The 22516-nt window shown below is 48.0% G+C and overlaps 2 protein-coding genes across 7 annotated transcripts in view; both read left to right on the top strand.

Moving 5' to 3' along the window:
* Positions 1–7248, top strand: part of LOC137319801 (zinc transporter ZIP6-like) — a 28681-nt gene extending 21433 nt beyond the window's left edge. The window contains exon 10 of the mRNA XM_067981736.1: positions 4912–7248. Coding sequence (XP_067837837.1) covers positions 4912–5064 — 153 coding nt within the window. The 3' untranslated portion in view covers positions 5065–7248. The remainder of the gene's footprint in view (positions 1–4911) is intronic.
* Positions 7249–8169: 921 nt separating this feature from the next.
* The window catches only part of tcaim (T cell activation inhibitor, mitochondrial), a 33941-nt gene continuing 19594 nt past the window's right edge, over positions 8170–22516 (top strand). Inside the window, exons 1-5 of one of the 6 annotated variants that reach the window (XM_067981717.1) lie at positions 8170–8353; positions 12114–12246; positions 16864–17017; positions 17898–18147; positions 21929–22051. In XM_067981717.1, coding sequence (XP_067837818.1) covers positions 8307–8353; positions 12114–12246; positions 16864–17017; positions 17898–18147; positions 21929–22051 — 707 coding nt within the window. In that variant the 5' untranslated portion in view covers positions 8170–8306. Of the gene's footprint in view, positions 8354–10338; positions 11707–12113; positions 12247–16863; positions 17018–17897; positions 18148–21928; positions 22052–22516 lie in introns of those variants that run through there. The other 5 variants (XM_067981719.1, XM_067981720.1, XM_067981722.1 and 2 more) reach the window with 5 other exon arrangements.

The raw sequence follows: 22516 nt of genomic DNA, 5'->3' as shown, positions 1-22516 counted from the left end.
ATATCCCTTTCCAGCCATGTTGGTTTTACTCTCCTGTTTGGTTCTCAACTTGTTTCTGCAATGAACTACTTCCTCAATGTAAAAAAATTTTAAAAACAATCTCTTTCCCCCAGGTCCTTCCATTTAAATCATTCTTCCCCTTTTATTCCTTTGATACATTTCATGCCCTTGAAGTCTGCTTCTGAAATTCAATTTCTTAATAGTTTTCATTATTTGTTCTGTCCTCACTAATCAATAGACCCCAAAAATCCCCATCATTCAGCTTGGTTTATTGCTCCCTTGCTCATTAGTTTGGAGCAAATCCAATCTTGCCTTTCCCCTTGTATATTCCATCACCTGTTTAAGAAAAAGGACACTCTGCTCCTGTTCACATAAAGCTGCTTTTTGCTTGTAAAACAATTCTCCATTATTTCCAATTAAGCAATTGTAATAAAACAGCACATCAGGTGTTTTTACGCAGTTTCAATTCGATGGAAGAAATAATTTTGAATTAAGAGTAGAATTATTCCAGCAGCGCTATAAGGAAAGGGCAGGGGAGTGCGACTAATTGGATAGCTCTTTCAAAGAGCTGGCACTGGCAGGATGGGCTGAATGGCTGCCTTCTGTGCTGCATCAATCTATGAGTAGAGTGACCCCAATGTACATCCCAGTTAATCTTATGATCTCCCACAGCAGTAGATCCGCCTTTGTTTTCTTTTCTGATGGTCTGTGACATATTCCTACCACTAACGTGTTCCCTTTTCCATCTTCCAGATCCACCCAACGATACTGTGTGCCAATTCTTAGTCTGTTCCTCTCAGCAATTTATAAACCTTTCCTGGTGAACGGTGCCCACCCCATTGCCCTTTCTTTCCTTCTCTATTCTAGCTAAAGCACATGCCACCCTGCAGATTTGTTTCCCACCCATTCTTTCCCAATTGCCAGATTTCAGTTACTCTTACTATTGGCTCCCTATAAAGCTTCACTTCTAACTCACCCATTTTATTTCTCATGCTCTTGGTATTCATGTAAGTACACCTCGAATCACAGAATTTTACAGCAGAACGAGACTGTTCGGCCCACCACGCCAGTGCCCTCTCTCTGAACGAGCGATCCTCTCGGTCCCATTCCCCCACCCACTCCCCATTGCCGATTAAATTTCTCTTCTCTTTTTCAAGTATTTATCCACTTTCCTTTTAAATGCTATTATGGATTCTGCTTCCGCGATGACCATAAATTTATGCCCTCTATTTACTGACTCAGCTATAAGTGAGAATAAGTTTTTCCCCTATTTATCTCCTTAAAACCCCTCCTAATTTTGAACCCCTCTATCAGATCTCCTCTTAACCTACTTTGTTCTAATGAAAAGAGCCCCATTTCTCCTTATAACTAAAGCTTTTTATCCCTGTTAGCTTAATGAATCTTTTCTACCTACAGTAAGGCACCAAAACTGGACACACTATCATTATCTAACTGCAGCCTAACCAATAATTTATATTAGTTTAACATTACTTCTTTGCTTTTGTACTCAAGGGGCCCGATTTTAGCACCCGCTATCGGGTGCGTTCTCGGCGGGGGGGGCGGCCTCGAAAATCGGGAAATCCAGGATCCCGAACGGATCCCGCCTCGATCCCGCCCACTTCTGGGTTCCCCGCTGACGCGCTGGTGTGCGCGCGCAGCCCCCGCTGGTGGGAATCCCACAGGCAATTAAAGCCAGCGGGATACCACTTGAGAGTATTTCAGGTCATTAACTGACCTGATTAAGGGACTGTGTGTGATTTTGGATCAACATGGGACTGTTTCCCACACTGGGGGAAACACTCCCAGATCGAATGGACGTGTTGCAGCTGTCAGCCTGTGGCAGCTGCAAAGGTCCATTTGACAGGTGGGGGCGGGGGAGACCCTCACCCATTGCAGGAGGCCACTCTGTCACTTGGGACAAAGTTTGGCCTCCACCACCCTCCTCCTGACGGTCAAAGTCACCAACCTGCACACTTACCCCGGGGTCCGGAGACATGTACCTACCTTGCGGACCCCCTCAGATGTACATCTTGCAGATGGGGGCCACCGTAGCTGCAGTCATAACCTCCTCGGAGGGCGAACAGCATCACCAGCCTCGCCATCCACGCCGTCCACCTCTGACACGTGGAGCTCCACAACAGAGTGCTGTGACACATCCACCTGTACAGCAGGAGGGAGGGCTACCGCAGAGAGAGATGCGTCGCAGAGGGCACTACCCTCGCCACAGGGTCCACAGACCGAGGCTCAGCCTCCTGGACCTCTCTGAGCAGCAGTGCACACGGAGGCTCAGAGTCAGTCGACATATAGCCGTGGACATCTGCAGCCTCTTTCGTGCCGAGCTGCTCCTGGCTGGCCCGTGCACCATCTTCCTACCTGTCGCTGTCAAAGTCACCACTGCCCTCCCGAACTTCTCCTCCACAGCCTTCCACGGTGCAACCGGGGACATCGCCGATGTCTCTCAGTCCTCTGCGCAGAAGAGCCCTGCAAATACACCTACACCCACTCTGCAGTGACACAATGGGTGGCATCAGTGGTGGGTCCTCATAGTGATACCTAGGAGCGGGCATTATTGCACAAACCGGACAGGATTCGCGAAGACATGGCAGTAGTGGTGCCAATATAATATGTAATGTGAGTTGTTCTGAAATTCAATAGAAGTAACAACCATGACAAACCCTCAAACACCCTTGTGCATCCCCTTCATGCTCACGACACGTTTGCCTTGCGCTGCCTACTGCACATATGTGATGCATGCCCTGTGGCTGCAGCACAGGTAGTGGCAGGTTGAGTGAGGCTGACTGTGAAAGAGATGCATGAGAGGGTGAGTATGAGATCGAGCCATGAGATTGTATGAGGATTGGGTTGAGTGGTAGTGGTGGGATGAGTACTGGCGAGGTGAGTAGGTGCAGTTAAGATGAGGATGAGGTTTGAGTGGGTATGAGGGGTGATGTGACAGAGTAGTGTTGGCAGTGCTGAAGGAGATGTGGGGTGGGGGCAGTGATGTGGCAGACTGAGTGTAGGGGAAAGACTACATGTACTCACTTTGGCTGACCTACTGAGGTCATTGGAGCGCCTCCTGCACTGTGTGCAGGTGGGCGATATGTTGGTGGCGCAGGTGACCTCCTCTGCCACCTCGAGCCAGGCCTTCCTGGTGGCGGAGGCGGGCCGCTTCCTCCCGCCCGCCGGGGGGAAGATCTCTGTCCTCCCCCTCCTCCTCGCCCCATGTATTGATACCTGGGGTGAGGCATCATTAAACTGGGAGCAGCCTTCCCCCTGGGCTGCTCCATGCTGTAATTTTTGCTATTTGTTGCAGCATCAGTCAGTGGAGGACTGCCCCTTTAAATAGAGCTCCTCCAGCTGACAGATCTTACTGCGCATGCGCAGCCCGCCCGACGCGCAGATCAGCAGCGGGGAACCCAGAGGAGCAGGTAAGTGGCTCCAATTAGTGCGTTGCCTGCTACGATCGCGCGGGAAACCCACTAATTTCACCGGGCACGTTACCCACGCGCCCGCTTGCCCACCCGCCTAGAACCCGCACCCCTGGTAAAATCGGGCCCAAGGTCTGTATTTATAATACATAGGACCCATGTGCTTTTTTTAAATCAACTTGTCCTCTGCTAATTTTAAAGGTTTACTATTTAGTGCTTATGTCTTCTCCTTATAATTCTTGCTAACGTATCGCCTCACATTTCTCCACATTAAATTTTATCTGGCATCTATCTGTCCAATCTATATCTCCTTGAAGACCTTTATCGTTCTCCTTGCAGTTTACTTGGCTACTATTTTTGTGTTGTCTGGAAATTGTGATATTGTGCCCCTTGTACCCAAGTCCAGGTCGTTTAATATATAATAATTAAGAGCAATGGTCCAATAGGGAGCCCTGGGGGACACCACTGTTTATACTGCTCTAAAAAAGCATCCATTAACTTCTAATTCTCTGCTTTACGACCTTTATCCAACTTCCTATCCATATTGCCACGTTCCCTTTAGTACCGTTTACCATAATTGTATCAACAAAGGGGTCGTTCACTTAAGACGGAGATGAGGAGAAATTTCTTCTCTCAGAGGGTTGTGAACCTTTGGAATTCTTTGCCCCAAAGAACGATGGAGGCTGAGTCATTGAATATATTCAAGGCTGAGTTAGACAAATTTATGATCAGCAAGGGAGTCAAAGAATATGGGGAACAGGCAGGAAAGTGGAGTTGAGGCCAGAATCAGATCAGCCATGATCTCATTGAATGGCGGAGCAGGCTCGAAGGGCCAAATGGCCTACTCCTGCTCCTATCTCTTATGCTCTAACAAGCCTCTGCAGCACCATAGCAAATGTCTTTTTAAAATCCATACTTACAATATCCTTTCTATTTCCTCTATCTGCACACTGTTATTTCTCAAAGGACACTATTACATTGGTCAGACATAACTCGCTATTTACAAATCCATACTGGCTATCCTTAATTACCCACATCTTTCTAGGTGAGTATTAATTTTATCCCATGTTATATCCCACTGCTGATGTTGGGCTGACTGATCTACAGTTACACATAGATTATCCCCTTCTCCCTTTTTGGACAAGAGCTCTTACATTGGTAAGTCTGCAGTCCTCTGGCACAACATTCATATCCAAGAATAGTTGAAAGATTGTGATGAGAGCCTCTGCTAGTTATCCCCGACTTCTCTCAGCATTCTCGGATGCCAAGCCCTCAGGGCCTGGAGCCTGTTCCACTTTGATACTGTCCCAACCTTCATTCTTGAAACCATGACCACATTGACAACCTGGATCTTTTGTCTGCTCAGAATATTAACTCTTCATTAGACTCTGACCAAGTGCCAACATCTTGCACTGCTTTGAACTACAGTGTAACTGTAATGTAAAATGAATAACTTCACCTGTCTTCCAATTTATTCCTGTAGGTTCCTGAAATGCTTCATGGTGATGCTGGTGACCATGACTACAGCCACGGAGCATACTTCCTTTTGCAGAATGCTGGAATGCTCCTGGGTTTTGGCATTATGCTACTTATTGCTGTATTTGAACATAAAATTTTATCAGCTATAAGACTGTGATGTTTTTGATTGCATCTGAAACCTGTAGGTACTTGATTCACGTCAATTTATTTATCTAGTGTCAGTAATATTGTATGATTGTAATAATGTAATGAGGCTGTAACATTGCTGATTGTTCCATGGTAATGATGTGGCGCCATTGATCCATGATAGCTCCCTCCCAGCCTCTGCCCAAATCCACACCCATGCTTCCTCCCGGACCAGGCCAAAGCCACAGCTCCCTCCCAGCCTCTGCCCAAATCCACACCCATGCTTCCTCCCGGACCAGGCCAAAGCCACAGCTCCCTCCCAGCCTTTGCCCAAACACCTACTCCTACCCAGCCCATGGCTCAACCCCCAGTTTTTCTTACATCCGTGCATGTTCTAGCACTAACCGATATCTTCAGCCTCATCAAAGTTACCTTGAAGAGAAACACATCATCGGTTACAACCGGGAGGACAGCAGGGACACGGCCGGGACGGACTCATGACCCTATCTGGCCGTGGGATTTTTCCACATTGTGTATTTCTAACTCTCTTCCCCCCGCCTGGCCTGGAGTTTAGCCTCCGCCCAGGCCCATTTTACTACATTCTCTGCCCTTTTTAAAAAAAAAATCAGTTGAGTAACGTGTGAGGTGGGAAACGGAGAGAGTGGGAAACGGATTGACGAGCATTCTTATAGAATCTGAAGAGTCAGAAACACGGGTACAGAGATGACAGTGAGGGAAACTGAGAACCAAATAAAGAGAGAGAGAGTGGAAGATAAAAACACAAGAAGGGCACCAAAAATTAATAGGAGAGAAATAGATACAGTCATAGGGAGAAAGATGCAACTTCAGTTTTCTGAGCAATACCGCAGGACCACAACTTGTTTATATTTATTCAACAGATTCTTGTTTATAGTCAACTGGTTCTTTACTTCCCACGAGCAACCAAGGATTTCTTCCTTGAGTCGCATAGCAGTGGTTAACACAGTCGCAAATTCTAATGGCAGGCTTGTACTTTTCCATCAGAACCGTGGTTGACACAAATCTAGTAAGGAGAAAGGGTAAACTTGTCATGTGCAGCATGTCTATAAGTCAGCAATCCCCAATGACTACTGCACATGAAAAGACACAGTGGCTCAATTATTATTGTTGGAATTCATATTGGTGAAACGACTTCGTTTTTATGTATATAAAGAAAGATAATACAACAGTTCCAAGAGAAAGCATGTTATGTTGCTAATATTGCCAAACCGTGATTTGAACTTTTACCCTAGCTTATTGGTGGTTTTTTTTCATAAATTGAATGTACATTTCTTTTAATGTCTAGCTCTTATCCAAAGTCCTCTGATGGGAGACATTCGGTGCTGTCGGGAAATACCAATTTTCATAACTAAGCGGTGTTCAGTAATTGGATATGATATTTTATTTATGGTATATAACCTTGGAATGTAGAATTCCAGAGCGATATTGTAAACAAAATGTTGCAAGTTTTGAAAGGAAAGCTTATTGCTTAACCAAATTCCAGATGTGCTGGTACAAGCTGGACTTCAGTCTGTATTTACAGATGTGTTACATGCTGGACTGCAATCTGTATTTACAGATGTGTTGTTGCAAGCTGGACTGCAGCCTGTATTTACAGATGTGTTGTTTCGAGCTGGATTCTCCCCTTTATTTACAGATGGGTTTTTACAGGCTGGACTCTGCATAGTTCAGGATGCTTGGCTGAGATTTTTTTTAAGTAAAATATTAATGTTATGAAAAATGAAAATGACAGTTTACAACTTAAGTATTACAAACATTCCTTTGTTATAAATATTTATAATCAGTATACAACAGAAGTGTTCACACATAAGCTGCAATGGAGTGGAGTTACATTTAATTTTACTTTGTGTAATAGGCAATTGTAGAAGGAGAGGAAATGCAATTAATCCCTGTACATTCTACATTTTGAAAATGAAATTTGGGGTTATATTTAAAACAAATGCATGTTACTGGAAAGGACTGGACTGCCACGTTTATTATGTGTATGAAATCTTGCTTACACCATTTTCACCTTTTGGATAAGTCTGTATGTTCAATAAACTACTGTGAGGGGGCATAATGAACACTCTGGGGCCGTGTTTTGTATGTCTAGACTCGATAATGACGGAGCAGAAGTGGATTGTTGCATGTAGTACGCTGTTACATTTGACCAATAAAGTGCTGTGTTATAGATTTATGTTCTTGCTGTCTTTATATTCAGTGTTGTGAATTCTTGTGAAGCTTATTATCCAATTATTTTAAGGCTGCTTTGTCTCTTTGTCTGTTTAAATACTACAGAAAGTTACACATTTTTACATTTTGTATTGAAATTGTTACAATTCTGATTGCTATTGATGACCTCCTAATCCTTGGGATAACAGCTGATATTCCTTGTGAAACAGAGACATGATGCATGGATTGAAATGCTGACAGTTGGCATGTGTGTCTGTCCACCAAAAACAGCGGTGAGCAGAATCCAGAATGGCTTTTACAACAAGTGTGTAAACATTTGACATTTTTAAAAAAGGATTGATCTCCTGTGAAGTTGCACAAAGGGAATAGAAGATGAAGATAGGAATGTTAGGTAGGCAGTCACGGATCATAGAATGATACAGTGCAGAAGGAGGCCATTCAGCCCATCGTGCTTGTGTTGGCTCTTTGAAAGCAACCCAATTAGTCCCACTCTGCCCTGCTCTTCCCGCACAGCCCTGCAAATTTTTCCCTTCAAGCCTTTATCCGGATGGTGCAACGTTCTACTCAGTTAGCACCGTGGGGCTGATACGTAACGTTCGTTCCACTTCTCTAATTAATAGCTCTCATAATGTGACTCTTGCAACGCAGACTGCCATTACACTGTTGGGAACACTCAGTTTTTAATAATATAAAAATGGGATGAGGCGAATAGCTCTTTCAAAGAGCGAGTACAGGCACGATGGGCCAAACGGTCTCTTTTTTTTGGTGCAAACTCTGCTTGTATTGTCAGTGTGCTAGGTTGGATTGCTCGGGGTTGGATCGCTCGGGTCTGTCCAGGTTAGGTTGCTCGGGGTTGGATTGCTCGGGTCTGTTCGGTATCGATCGCTCGGGGTTGGATTGCTCGGGTCTGTCCGGGATGGATCACTCGGGGTTGGATTGCTCGGGTCTGTCCGGGTTGTCCTGGTGACCCTGAGCCCGAGGGTTGAGTTAAATGACGGCGGGGCTCGGGCTGAGCCGGGGACCGACGACTCAGGCCCGGGGGAGGACTGGCCGGAGCCGCTGATGATCCGGAGGGAGCCGCTCCTGCGGCAGCTCCGAGTGCTGAGTCGGTGAGAGCGGCGCTCGGGCACTGGGAGACGTCACAATGACTGGTGACACCGCGCGCTCTAGGGTCAGGGGTCAGTGATTAGGGTTACAGTCCGTCCACCCGGCCCCACCGTTACGGTCTGTCCTCCCCCCCCCCCCCCCATTACAGTCCATCCCCACCATTACAGTCTGTCCTCCCCCCCCCCCTCGTCCCTACCATTACAGTCTGTCCTCTTTCCCCCCCCCCTCCCGGCCCCACCATTACAGTCCGTCCCGGCCCCACCATTACAGTCCGTCCCGGCCCCCCGGCCCCACCATTACAGTCCGTCCCGGCCCCACCATTACAGTCCGTCCCGGCCCCACCATTACAGTCCGTCCCGTCCCCCCGGCCCCACCATTACAGTCCGTCCCGGCCCCACCATTACAGTCCGCCCCGTCCCCCCGGCCCCACCATTACAGTCCGTCCCGTCCCCCCGGCCCCACCATTACAGTCCCCCCGGACCCACCATTATAGGCCGTCCATCCCCCCTGGCCCCACCATTACAGTCCGTCCATCCCCGGCCCCACCATTACAGTCCGTCCATCCCCTTTCCCCCCCCGGCCCCATCATTACAGTCCGTCCCCCTCCCCCCGTCCCCACCATTACAGTCCGTCCATCCCCCCCGGCCCCACCATTACGGTCTGTCCTCCCCCCCTCCCCCCACCATTACAGTCCATCCCCACCATTACAGTCTGTCCTCCCCCCCCCCCCCCCGTCCCTACCATTACAGTCTGTCCTCTTTTCCCCCCCCTCCCGGCCCCACCATTACAGTCCGTCCCGGCCCCACCATTACAGTCCGTCCCGGCCCCACCATTACAGTCCGTCCCGTCCCCCCGGCCCCACCATTACAGTCCGTCCCGGCCCCACCATTACAGTCCGTCCCGGCCCCACCATTACAGTCCGCCCCGTCCCCCCGGCCCCACCATTACAGTCCGTCCCGTCCCCCTGGCCCCACCATTACAGTCCCCCCGGACACACCATTATAGGCCGTCCATCCCCCCTGGCCCCACCATTACAGTCCGTCCATCCCCGGCCCCACCATTACAGTCCGTCCATCCCCTTCCCCCCCCCCGGCCCCATCATTACAGTCCGTCCCCCTCCCCCCGTCCCCACCATTACAGTCCGTCCATCCCCCCCGGCTCCACCATTACAGTCTGTCCCCCCGGCCCCACCGTTACGGTCTGTTCTCCCCCGGCCCCGCCGTTACGGTCTGTTCTCCCCCGGCCCCGCCGTTACGGTCTGTTCCCCCCCCCGGCCCCGCCGTTACGGTCTGTTCCCCCCCGGCCCCGCCGCTACGGTCTGTTCCCCCCCCCCCGGCCCCGCCGTTACGGTCTGTTCCCCCCCCCCCCCCGGCCCCGCTGTTACGGTCTGTTCCCCCCCCGCCGTTACGGTCTGTTCCCCCCCCGGCCCCGCCGTTACGGTCTGTTCCCCCCCCCCCGGCCCCGCCGTTACGGTCTGTTCCCCCCCCGGCCCCGCCGTTACGGTCTGTTCCCCCCCCGGCCCCGCCGTTACGGTCTGTTCCCCCCCCCCCCCCCCCCGGCCCCGCCGTTACGGTCTGTTCCCCCCCCCCCCCCCCGGCCCCGCCGTTACGGTCTGTTTCCCCCCCCCCCCCCCCGGCCCCGCCGTTACGGTCTGTACCCCCCCCCCCCCCCGGCCCCGCCATTACGGTCTGTTCCCCCCCCCCCCGGCCCCGCCGTTACGGTCTGTCCCCCCCCCCCCCCCCCCCCGGCCCCGCCGTTACGGTGTGTGTCGTCCCCCCCCGGCCCCGCTGTTACGGTGTGTGTGTCCCCCCCCCGGCCCCACCATTACAGTCTGTCTCTCCCCCCCCCCCCCCCAGGCCCCACCATTACAGTCCGGCCCCCTCCCCCCAGCTCCACCATTACAGTCCACCCCCCCCCCCGGCCCCAACATTACAGTCTGTCCCCCCGGCCCCACCATTACAGTCCCCCCCCCCCCCCCCGGCCCCAACATTACAGTCCATCCCCCCCGGCCCCATTACGGCCTGTCCTCGTGTCGCCACACTAATACAGTCTGTCTCCCTGCCCCACTATTATAGCCTATCCCCACTATTACAGTCTTTCCCCCTGTTACAGCATGCCCCCACTATACACTCTGTCCCCCGTTCCCACTATTACAATTTGTCCGCTAGTCCCCGCTATTACAGCCTGACACCACTATTACAGTCTGTCCGCCTGACCCCACTATTACACTGTGTACTCCTGTTCCCACTATTACAATCTGTCCCCCTGTTCCCACTATTACAATCTGTCCCCCTGTCCCCACTATTACAGTCTGTCCCCTGTTACCACTATTACAGCCTGCCCCCCGTTCTCACCATTACAGTCTAACACCACTATTGCAGTCTGTCTGCCTGTCCCCACTAATACAATCTGTGCCCCATCCCCACTATTACAGCTGTTCCACTATTACAGTCTGTCCGTCTGTTCCCACTACTACAACTGTCCCCCCGACCCCGTTATTACAGACAGACCCCACTATTACAGCCTGTCTCCCTGTCCCCACTATTACAACAGGAACGAGGGGACGGAGTTAATGAGTTCCACAGTTTTGAAGTCCATGGAAAGAATGAGCTGGTGTATTTTACTGTGATATGTTTTGATTTGAAGGCAGTTGGGATGTATGGAGAGAGACTACATAGCCAGTATGTAGAATTGAAAATCATGTGGTGGACCTGCTCTGTTCACTGGGCTCAAGCAGGAGATTGAAACTAGTGCAGGAGATCACCCTGGCCCTGAATTCTATACATTACCGTCCTTTTGTAAGAGGTGATCTCCGCCCCAGCCACAAACAGGTCCAGCTCTCACTTGAAGGAATTCAGTGAATTGGTGTCCACTGCATGAACCGGCAGCCTGTTCCAGGGGGCCACTATTGTCTGGGAAAAGAACCACCTCCTGACATCTGACCTCGATCTGGCCTTGTACAACTTAAAATTGTGACCCCTGGTCCTCCCTATCCTATTGGAACAAACTGTCAACTGGAACACAATCTGTTCCTTTCAACATCTTGTAAGCTCTTTTAGTCTATCTTTGATAACTAAGGTGCTTCATACTGGGAATTAGTCTAATGCCCCCCCCCTCTGCATCCTTCCCAAAGCCTCAATATCACCCACCATGTAAGGAGACCAAAACTGGACACGGTATTCTAACTGAGGCCTGACCAAGGGCTTGTACAAGGACAAAATAGTATGTTTTGTCTTATCATAAATTGTCTTTTGAATACACCCTATTTGCTCTGGTTTCCACTGGGTTTGGTTAATATGATTGCCACACAGATGATGTCCTGAAATGTGGATTGACATTTTCCATCGTCATACAGGTATAATCCTCCTAGTTTGTTCTTCATGATCGATTCCACTATCTTTCCAGTTACTGATGTGGGCCTGTAACTACGCTAGTTTGTTTTGTGACCGTATTTTTGAAGATCAATACCCCACTGAATTGTTTCCAATTAATTTTGGGGCCTCGCCTGCAGCCAGTAACTCAGTGTTGATGACTGTAATCATTTGTAGCATGAAGTAAGAGATCAAATCTACATCACCTATACCTGGGCTCTTTGTCCAGGATCTCCAGCCCTGAGATTGAGTGTTGAGATTGTTTGTCGGATCTCTTATGGTTATCTTCCAACAAGCTGCACAGGCCCAATTGAGAAAACATCTTGTGATGTAATGGAACTGTATTCCCGTTAATGGCCAGATGACTTCATTGCCTCATTTTATATAACAGGTTCTGTGTAGGAAGAGCCAACCAGCAGATTTGCAGAATGAGAACATTATCAGCGACTGACGCCGTGAATGCACTGAGACCGTTCTATTTTGCTGTGCACCCAGATTTCTTTGGCCAGTATCCGAGAGAGAGGGTAGGTACCGATGCACAAGGTTTCTGAGTTTGAAAAATCAATACGGCCTTAAGAGAGCGCGCAGAGGATGTTTACCAGAATCGAGTGTCAGCCATGAGTCAGTGGGTAGCACTCTCATCTCTGAGTCAGAAGATCGTGGATTCAAGTCCCCACTCCAGAGACACGAGCTCAAAATCCAGGCTGACACTCCCAGTGTAATACTGAGGGAGTGCTGCACTGTTGGAGGTGCCGTCTTTCAGATGAGATATTAAACCGAGGCCCCAATTGCCCTCTCAGGTGGACGTAAATGATTCCTCTGCAGTATTTCAAAGAAGAAAAGGGGAGTTCTCCCCAGTATCCTGGCCAATATTTTATCCCTCAACCAACATCAGTAAAATAGATTATCTGGTTATTATCACATTGCTGTTTGTGGGACCTTGCTGTGCGCAAATTGGCTGTCGCGTTTCCTACATTACAACAGTGACTGCACTTCAAAAGTACTTCATTGGCTGTAAAGCGCTTTGGGACGTCCTGAGGTCATGAAAGGCGCTATAGAAATGTAAATCTTTCTTTTCAGAATAGTACCAGGGATGAAGGACTTCAGTTATGTGGAGAGACTAGTGAAACTGGGGTGGTTCTCCTTCGAGCAGAGAAGGTTAAGAGGAGATTTAATAGAGATGTTCAAAATCATGAAAGGTTTTGATAGAGTAAATAAGGAGAAACTGTTTCCATTGGCAGGAGGGTTGGTAACCAGAGGACACAATTTATATAATTGGCAAAAGAACCAGAGGGGAAATGTGGAGAATTTTTTTACGCAGTGAGTTGTTCTGATCTGGAATGCACTGCCTGAAAGGGTGGTGGAAACAGATTCAGAAGTAATTTTCAAAAGGGAATCAGATAAATACTTGAAGGGGAAAAAAAGTTGCAAGGCTGTGGGGAAAGAGCAGGAGTGTGGGACTAATTGGATAGCTCTTTCAAAGAGCTGGCACAGGCACGATGGGCCGAATGCTGTTGCTGTTTCATTTGGCATTCATGTACCGTCACTTTTCTCGAGAAGCTACATAGGCTTGTTCTATCTGTGTGCCTTTTTGAGCCCTTCTGGACAACTGTTCCATTTGCTTTAAATGTCTCTTATTGGTCCATGAGTGATGATCTATCTCATCTGTACTGCCATCACTGTTACATATTTGGGCTTCTTTTGACTTTTATTCCTCCATATAGCTTGGCTTACACGGTTCAGGCTGCTTTCCCAGGGGAGCACCAGCTTCCTGTGTTTGAGAGCAACCATAGAATCGTACAGCACAAAAGGAGGCCATTCAGCCCATCGTGCCTCTGCCGACTCTTTGAAAGAGCTATCCAATTAGTCCCACTCCCCCTGCTTTTTCCCCATAGCCCTGCAAATTTATCCCCTTCACATATTTATCCAATTCCCTCTTGAAAGTTACTATTGAATCTGCTTCCACCACCCGAATAGCCCAACTAATTATAGCATGAAATGCATCAAGTTAAGCTGGGATACCATTTCTGTGAGAGGAGCTGGTTTTTAACTCCTTAAAGACCGTGATGATTTGATTATAGAGTTTTTCTGTTATGAACAATGACACTGTTTGGACAGACGAAGTGAAGGACATCATGGAGAGGAACTGAAGTTCAACCCAGTCCCAACTGGGGAGATTTGATGGAATGCAGACTGGACTGATCCACACATCCTGAGAGAGATTTTGTGGTGCCCGCCTGATGCCGATTCATGGTGTCCTGTCATTCCTCACCTCTCTTGTGTGTGGGGGGAAGGACTGACGGTAATAGTCAGGACTGGAGTCTTTATTCAAGTTGGAGATTTGGAAATGAGGATTTAGATTTTCCGAATACTTCACCCCAAATTTAGTAAGATAAAGGTGAAATTATGGCAGCTCCTAATGGCTACGACAGCATTTAATAGTTATCAAAACAGCTTAAATATATCTGTCAGCTTCGATTGTGCCAGAAAAGAATCTTCCAGTCAGACGCAAACACTTTCAACCTTTTCCTGCAAACAGCGGTTTTTGCATATTTCTTTTGTTCATTTCTTTTGTATCAGCCGTGGTTCAGTGGGCAGCACTCTCGCCTCTGAGTCTGAAGGTCATGGGTTCAAGTCCCACTCCAGACACTTGAGCACAAAATCTAGGCTGACACTCCCAGTGCAGTACTGAGGGAGTGCTGCACAGTCAGAGGGTCAGTATAGAGGGAGTGCTGCACTGTCAGAGGGTCACTATAGAGGGAGTGCTGCACTGTCAGAGGGTCAGTACTGAGGGAGCGCTGCACTGTTGGAGGGTCAGTACTGAGGGAGCGCTGCACTGTCGGAGGGTCCGTACTGAGGGAGCGCTGCACTGTCGGAGGGTCAGTACTGAGGGAGCGCTGCACTGTCGGAGGGTCAGTACTGAGGGAGAGCTGCACTGTAGGAGGGGCAGTACTGAGGGAGAACTGCACTGTCGGAGGGTCAGTACTGAGGGAGAGCTGCACTGTCGGAGGGTCAGTACTGAGGGAGCGCTGCACTGTTGGAGGGTCAGTACTGAGGGAGTGCTGCACTGTCAGAGGTGCCGTCTTTTAGATGAGACATTAAACTGAGGCCAATATTTATCCTTCAACCAACATCACTTTAAAAAAAAACAGATTATCTGGTCATTATCACATTGCTGTTTGTGGGATCTTGCTGTGTATAAATTGGCTGCTGCGTTTCCTACATTACAACAGTGACTACACTTCAAAAGTACTTCACTAGGGAGAGAGTAGGGCCTCTTAAGGATCAACAAGGTCATCTATGTGCGGAACCACAAGAGATGGGTGAGATCCTGAATGAATATTTCACATCGGTATTTACGGTTGAGAAAGGCATGGATGTTAGGGAACTTGGGGAAATAAATAGTGATGTCTTGAGGAGTGTACATATTACAGAGAGGGAGGTGCTGGAAGTCTTAACGCGCATCAAGGTAGATAAATCTCCGGGACCTGATGAAATGTATCCCAGGACGTTATGGGAGGTTAGGGAGGAAATTGCGGGTCCCCTAGCAGAGATATTTGAATCATCCACCGCTACAGGTGAGGTGCCTGAAGATTGGAGGGTAGCAAATGTTGTGCCTTTGTTTAAGAAGGGCGGCAGGGAAAAGCCTGGGAACTACAGACCAGTGAGCCTGACATCTGTAGTGGGTAAGTTGTTAGAGGGTATTCTGAGGGACAGAATCTACAGGCATTTGGAGAGGCAGGGACTAATTAGGAACAGTCAGCATGGTTTTGTGAGAGGAAAATCATGTCTCACGAATTTGATTGAGTTTTTTGAAGGGGTAACCAAGAAGATAGATGAGGGCTGTGCAGTAGACGTGGTCTACATGGACTTCAGCAAAGCATTTGACAAGGTACCGCATGGTAGGTTGTTACATAAGGTTAAATCTCATGGGATCCAAGGTGAGGTAGCCAATTGGATACAAAATTGGCTTGACGACAGAAGACAGAGGGTGGTTGTCGAGGGTTGTTTTTCAAACTGGATGCCTGTGTCCAGCGGTGTGCCTCAGGGATCGGTGCTGGGTCCGCTGTTATTTGTTATTTATATTAATGATTTGGATGAGAATTTAGGAGGCATGGTTAGTAAGTTTGCAGATGACACCAAGATTGGTGGCATTGTGGACAGTGAAGAAGGTTATCTAGGATTGCAACGGGATCTTGATAAATTGGGCCAGTGGGCCGATGAATGGCAGATGGAGTTTAATTTAGATAAATGTGAGGTGATGCATTTTGGTAGATCGAATCGGGCCAGGACCTACTCCGTTAATGGTAGGGCGTTGGGGAGAGTTATAGAACAAAGAGATCTAGGAGTACAGATTCATAGCTCCTTGAAAGTGGAGTCACAGGTGGATAGGGTGGTGAAGAAGGCATTCAGCATGCTTGGTTTCATTGGTCAGAACATTGAATGCAGGAGTTGGGATGTCTTGTTGAAGTTGTACAGGGCATTGGTGAGGCCACACTTGGAGTACTGTGTACAGTTCTGGTCACCCTATTATAGAAAGGATATTATTAAACTAGAAAGAGTGCAGAAAAGATTTACTAGGATGCTACCGGGACTTGATGGTTTGACTTACAGGGAGAGGTTAGACAGACTGGGACTTTTTTCCCTGGAGAGTAGGAGGTTAAGGGGTGATCTTATAGAAGTCTATAAAATAATGAGGGGCATAGATAAGGTCGATAGTCAAAATCTTTTCCCAAAGGTAGGGGAGTCTATAACGAGGGGGCACAGATTTAAGGTGAGAGGGGAGAGATACAAAAGGATCCAGAGGGGCAATTTTTTCACTCAAAGGGTGGTGAGTGTCTGGAACGAGCTGCCAGAGGCAGTAGTAGAGGCGGGTACAATTTTGTCTTTTAAAAAGCATTTGGACAGTTACATGGGGAAGATGGGTATCGAGGGATATGGGCCAAGTGCAGGCAATTGGGACTAGCTTAGTGGTATAAACTGGGCGACATGGACATGTTGGGCCGAAGGGCCTGTTTCCATGTTGTAACTTCTATGATTCTATGATTCTATGATTGGTTGTAAAGCACTTTGGGACATCCTGAGGTTGTGAAAAGTGCTATAGAAATGCAAGTCCTTTCTTTTTATTTTTGCTTTTGCAGGAAGTGAATGAAAATTCCCTCAAGAGGCTAAGTAGTTACTTGGAGTGCATGCAGAGACCTGGCTACAGAGCCCTCCAACCAACCCAGCTTACCTTCTACATCAGAGAGACAACTGGTGATACAAATCTTCCCCAGCAATGTGTAAATACTGCAGGTAGGGTGAGGGTTAGTCAGGAGCTGTACCCGCTATAGTTATTCTTCTTGATGTGGCTAAACTGGGTTAATTGAACATTTTAGGGCAGATACTTTCTGCAATACACTGCACATCAAACCATTTTTTGAATTGCATTTCGCTAGACAGTAGCCTGTTTCATTATTCTTATAGCAAGATGCCATTTGCTTACCAAAGAAGATGACCCATTAAATCCGAGCTCATTATTTTTCTATTCTCATGTTTTGGACCTTGTACTGCATATTTACTGTTGCCAAGGTTTCGAGCAGTTCACTTGGCTCTGGGACAGGGAGTGGTGAGGTACAGTCTGGGACACAGTGGACCATTGTTGGTGGTGTAGTGATGTGCAAGTGCTTTACTGCCTTGTGGGCCGCTGGCAGGCTGAGAGGTGCATTTCAGCGCTGGTCTACTGTACTTGGGTGTATTACCCTGAATTCTACCAAATTGTAGAACTTGCGAAGTTTGTGAATGGGTGATTCCAGCAGCACAACTTTACCCATCTAACCCTGCAGTTTATTGGAGATTTTTTTTTCTCCTCTGTGCATATCAGTTGTAACAATCTGGAACGCGCTGCCTGAAAGGGAGGTGGAAGCAGATTCAATAGTAACTTTCAAAAGGATAAATACTTGAAAAGGAGAAATTTGCAGGGCTATGGGGAAAGAGCAGGGGGAGTGGGATTAATTTGGGTAGCTCTTTCAAAGAGCCAGCACAGGCACGATGGGCCAAATGGCCACCTCTGTGCTGTATATGGTATCACGTTGTACCATAGTAAGTTTGCTTTATGTAGATAACATGTTTAATTAACATTTTTCTCTTGTAGTACACTAAGCCGAAACAATTAAAACAAAGCCATTTCTTTTAGGGTTTCGAGCAGTCAGTTTCACCCTGCAGACTAAGGACCTTCTGAGTACAGTTGTAAATATCTTGAAATCCTGCAGTTTACCCACTGACCACGTCCAGGACTCACAGGTTGACACAGACCTGCAACATCGAAATGGGAGAGTTCCGTTCTGTAGACCCGTACGTTGGGATAAGACCTACTACTCCTTCACCGGCTACCGAGACCCAGAGGAAGAGCTCGACTGCGCTCAACACATGGAACCTACACTTGGGTACAAAAAACTCTTCCTTCCTACTGACATGAGTTTAGGTAGTGTGAATAGCTGTGATTATTGCACTGGTGGGAAGTGGTTCTGGGTAATTTACATCGTTAACATTTAACGTATTATCCAAGTGAAACAATTTGGGTGTTTAGAACTGATTAGCATTCAGAAAATAACCCCATCTCCCTAAACCTTGATGTGCCTGCTTCAGCTCTCCGTTTTGCACTGCAGGTTCCCTTTATATGGCAAAATCATAGAGCGCAGAGAATGTTGCTGACACGGTCGCCTGACATTATCATTACATCCTGTAGACAGTGTCAGCCGTGGCTCAGTGGGCAGCACTCTCGCCTCTGATTCAGAAGGTCATGTGTTCAAGTCCCACTCCAGAGCCTCGAGCACGTAATCCAGGCTGACACACCCGGTGCTGCACTGTCGGAGATGCCGTCTTTCGGATGAGACATTAAACTAAGGCCCTTCTGCCCTCTCAGGTGGACGTAAAAGTTCCCAAGGCACTATTTCAAAGAAGAGCAGGGGAGTTCTCTCTTGTGTCCTGGCCAATATTTATCCCTCAACTAACATCACTTAAACAGATTATCTGGTCATTTGTTTCATTGCTGTTTGTGGGAGCTTGCTGTGGACAAAATCACTGCCGCGTTTCCCTACATTACAACAGTGACTAGACTTCAAAAGTACTTCATTGGCTGTAAAGCGCTTTGGGACGTCCTGAGGTTATGAAAGGGGCTATAGAAATGCAAGTCTTTCTTTCTGTTCTTATTAACTAACAGTCAATCTCTATTTTTGAAATTGCTTTTTTTTTCTCAAATATCTTAAATTTATCACTAGTAGATTAGGCTGACATGTTTCTACAAAAATAATAGTTGTTTTTTAAATTATAGAATCATACAGCACAGAAGGAGGCCATTCGGCCCATCGTGCCTGTGCCGGCTCTTTGATAGAGTTGTCCAATTAGTCCCACTCCCCCGCTCTTTCCTCACAGCCCTGCAAATTTTCCCTTTTCAAGTATATATCCAGTTCCCTTTTGAAAGTTACTATTGAATCTGCTTTGAGGCAGTGAAATGAGGAGTGGAGAAGAGCATGCCAGGAGCAGCACCAGGCGTACCTCAAAATGAGGTGCCAACCTGGTGAAGCTACAACACAGGACTACATGCGTGCTAAACAGCGGAAGCAACATGCTATAGACAGAGCTAAGCGATTCCACAACCAACGGATCAGATCAAAGCTCTGCAGTCCTGCCACATCCAATCGTGAATGGTGGTGGACAATTAAACAACTAACGGGAGGAGGAGGCTCTGTAAACATCCCCATCCTCAATGATGGCAGAGTCCAGCACGTGAATGCAAAAGACAAGCATTTGCAACCATCTTCAGCCAGAAGTGCCGAGTGGATGATCCATCTCGGCCTCCTCCCGATATTCCCACCATCACAGAAGCCAGTCTTCAGACAATTCGATTCGCTCCACGTGATATCAAGAAATGGCTGAGTGCACTGGATACAGCAAAGGCTATGAGCCCGGACAACATCCCGGCTGTAGTGCTGAAGACTTGTGCTCCAGAACTAGCTGCGCCTCTAGCCAAACTGTTCCAGTACAGCTACAACACTGGCATTTACCCAACAATGTGGAAAATTGCCCAGGTATGTCCTGTCCACAAAAAGCAAGACAAATCCAATCTGGCCAATTGCCGCCCCATCAGTCTACTCTCAATCATCAGCAAAGTGATGGAAGGTGTCGTCGACAGTGCTATCAAGCGGCACTTACTCACCAATAACCTACTCACCGATGCTCAGTTTGTGTTCCGCCAGGACCACTCAGCTCCAGACCTCATTACAGCCTTGGTCCAAACGTGGACAAAAGAGCTGAATTCCAGAGGTGAGGTGAGAGTGACTGCCCTTGACATCAAGGCAGCATTTGACCGAGTGTGGCACCAAGGAACCCTAGTAAAATTGGAGTCAATGGGAATCGGGGGGAAAACTCTCCAGTGGGTGGAGTCATACCTAGCACAAAGGAAGATGGTAGTGGTTATTGGAGGCCAATCATCTCAGCCCCAGGACATTGCTGCAGGAGTTCCTCAGGGCAGTGTCCTAGGCCCAACCATCTTCAGCTGCTTCATAATGACCTTCCCTCCATCATAAGGTCAGAAATGGGGATGTTCGCTGATGATTGCACAGTGTTCAGTTCCATTCGCAACCCCTCAGATAATGAAGCAGTCCGTGCCCGCAAGCAGCAAGACCTGGACAACATCCAGGCTTGGGCTGATAAGTGGCAAGTAACATTCGCTCCAGGCAATGACCATCTCCAACAAGAGAGAGTCTAACCACTCCCCCTGACATTCAACGGCATTACCATCACTGAATCCCCCACCATCAACATCCTGGGGGTCACCATTGACCAGAAACTTAACTGGACCAGCCATATAAATACTGTGGCTACAAGAGCAGGTCAGAGGCTGGGTATTCTGCGGCGAGTGACTCACCTCCTGACTCCCCAAAGCCTTTCCACCATCTACAAGACACAAGTCAGGAGTGTGATGGAATACTCTCCACTTGCCTGGATGAGTGCAGCTCCAACAACACTCAAGAAACTCGACACCATCCAAGATAAAGCAGCCCACTTGATTGGCACCCCATCCACCACCCTAAACATTCACTCCCTTCACCACCGGTGCACAATGGCTGCAGTGTGTACCATCCACAGGATGCACTGCAGCAACTCGCCAAGGATTCTTCGACAGCACCTCCCAAACCCGCGACCTCTACCACCTAGAAGGACAAGGGCAGCAGGCACATGGGAACAACACCACCTGCACGTTCCCCTCCAAGTCACACACCATCCTGACTTGGAAATATATCGCCGTTCCTTCATCGTCGCTGGGTCAACATCCTGGAACTCCCTTCCTAACAACACTGTGGGAGAACCTTCACCACACGGACTGCAGCGGTTCAAGAAGGCGGCTCACCACCACCTTCTCAAGGGCAATTAGGGATGGGCAATAAATGCTGGCCTTGACAGCGACGCCCACATCCCATGAACAAATTTTTTTAAAAAGAAAAAAATTCTCATAACCTTACTTAATACTTGTTAAATTTAAGCTATTCTGTCCATTTTGTTAAGCAAAAAAGCAAATCGGAAAAACTTTCATAGATTTCTATATTTTGTAAATAAGGCAGTGACAAATGATCAGCTACTGAATGTATTGACTCTGGTTACTGTGAAATGTGTGATTTGTATAGGGTTAGTGGTGCTGGCTTAATGGTCAGCCAGTCTCCTCGAATCTATGTTGCAGTAGAGGTGAACATTCCTAAATTTTGCTAGAGTCACAAGACCGAAGGATATTTTCGAATATCGGCTGGCGAGTCTAGAACTAGGGATCATGGTCTCAGGATAAGGGGTCGGCCATTTAGGACTGAGAGGAAGAAACATTTCTTCCCTCAAAGGGTTGTGAATCTTTGGAATTCTCTACCCCAGAGGGCTGTGGATGCTCAGTTGTTGAGTATATTCAGGGCTGAGATTGATAGATTTTTGGACACTAAGGGAATCGAGGGATATGGGGATCAGGCAGGAAAGTGGAGTTGAGGTTGAAGATCAGCCATGATCTGATTGAATGGCGGAGCAGGCTCGAGGGGCCGTGTGGCCTGCTCCTGCTCCTATTTCTTATGTTTGTTTCAGCCCTACAATTTTCAGTTCTGAAATGACTGGAACTGTTTTGAGGAGACTAATTATGCTGACAGGGGGAGTAATACTGACAGACTGATTTTGATATTTGTTTTGCAGGTTATGGTTACATAAAAATATAGCTGCTGCCTCAGAGAAGTTAAGTGTCAGTATTCCATTGCGAGACGAGCTTGATCGCTTAACAACTGAACTATGTCTGCAACTGGAGATAACCAAGATCAGGTACTGGAGCTAAAGGGAACCTAGATATGCAAGAGAAAAGTGTGCATCATGTATAGAATTTTAAATGAGTCTTTATAAATGAAGTAAGGTATTGATTTGTACCCTTCCGACTCAGGGGAGTGAGCTTTAAAGGTGATTCCACCCACTCCATCACTGCTTCATGGGCATCTCTTAAGCAGGTTCCGACTGATAATACTTGCAGGGTCTGAGGCTGAACCAGACTGTTCGTAACCTTGGCGTCCTATTTGACCTTGTGTTGAGCTTCCGACCCCATATCCTCTCCATCACCACCTACTGCCACCTTCGTAAAATTGCCCGTCTCCGCCCCAGCGTCAACTCATCTGAAAGCCTCATCCATGCCTTTGTTACCATCAGACTCGACTATCCCAATGCTCTCCTGGCCGACCACCCGTCTTCCACCCTCCGTAAACTTGAGCTCATCCAAAACTCTGCTGTCCGTATCCT

This window comes from Heptranchias perlo, chromosome 3 (assembly GCF_035084215.1).
Source record: "Heptranchias perlo isolate sHepPer1 chromosome 3, sHepPer1.hap1, whole genome shotgun sequence".
In the NCBI taxonomy this organism is placed as follows: Eukaryota; Metazoa; Chordata; class Chondrichthyes; order Hexanchiformes; family Hexanchidae; genus Heptranchias; species Heptranchias perlo.
This window is presented reverse-complemented; position numbering and strand designations above follow the sequence as displayed.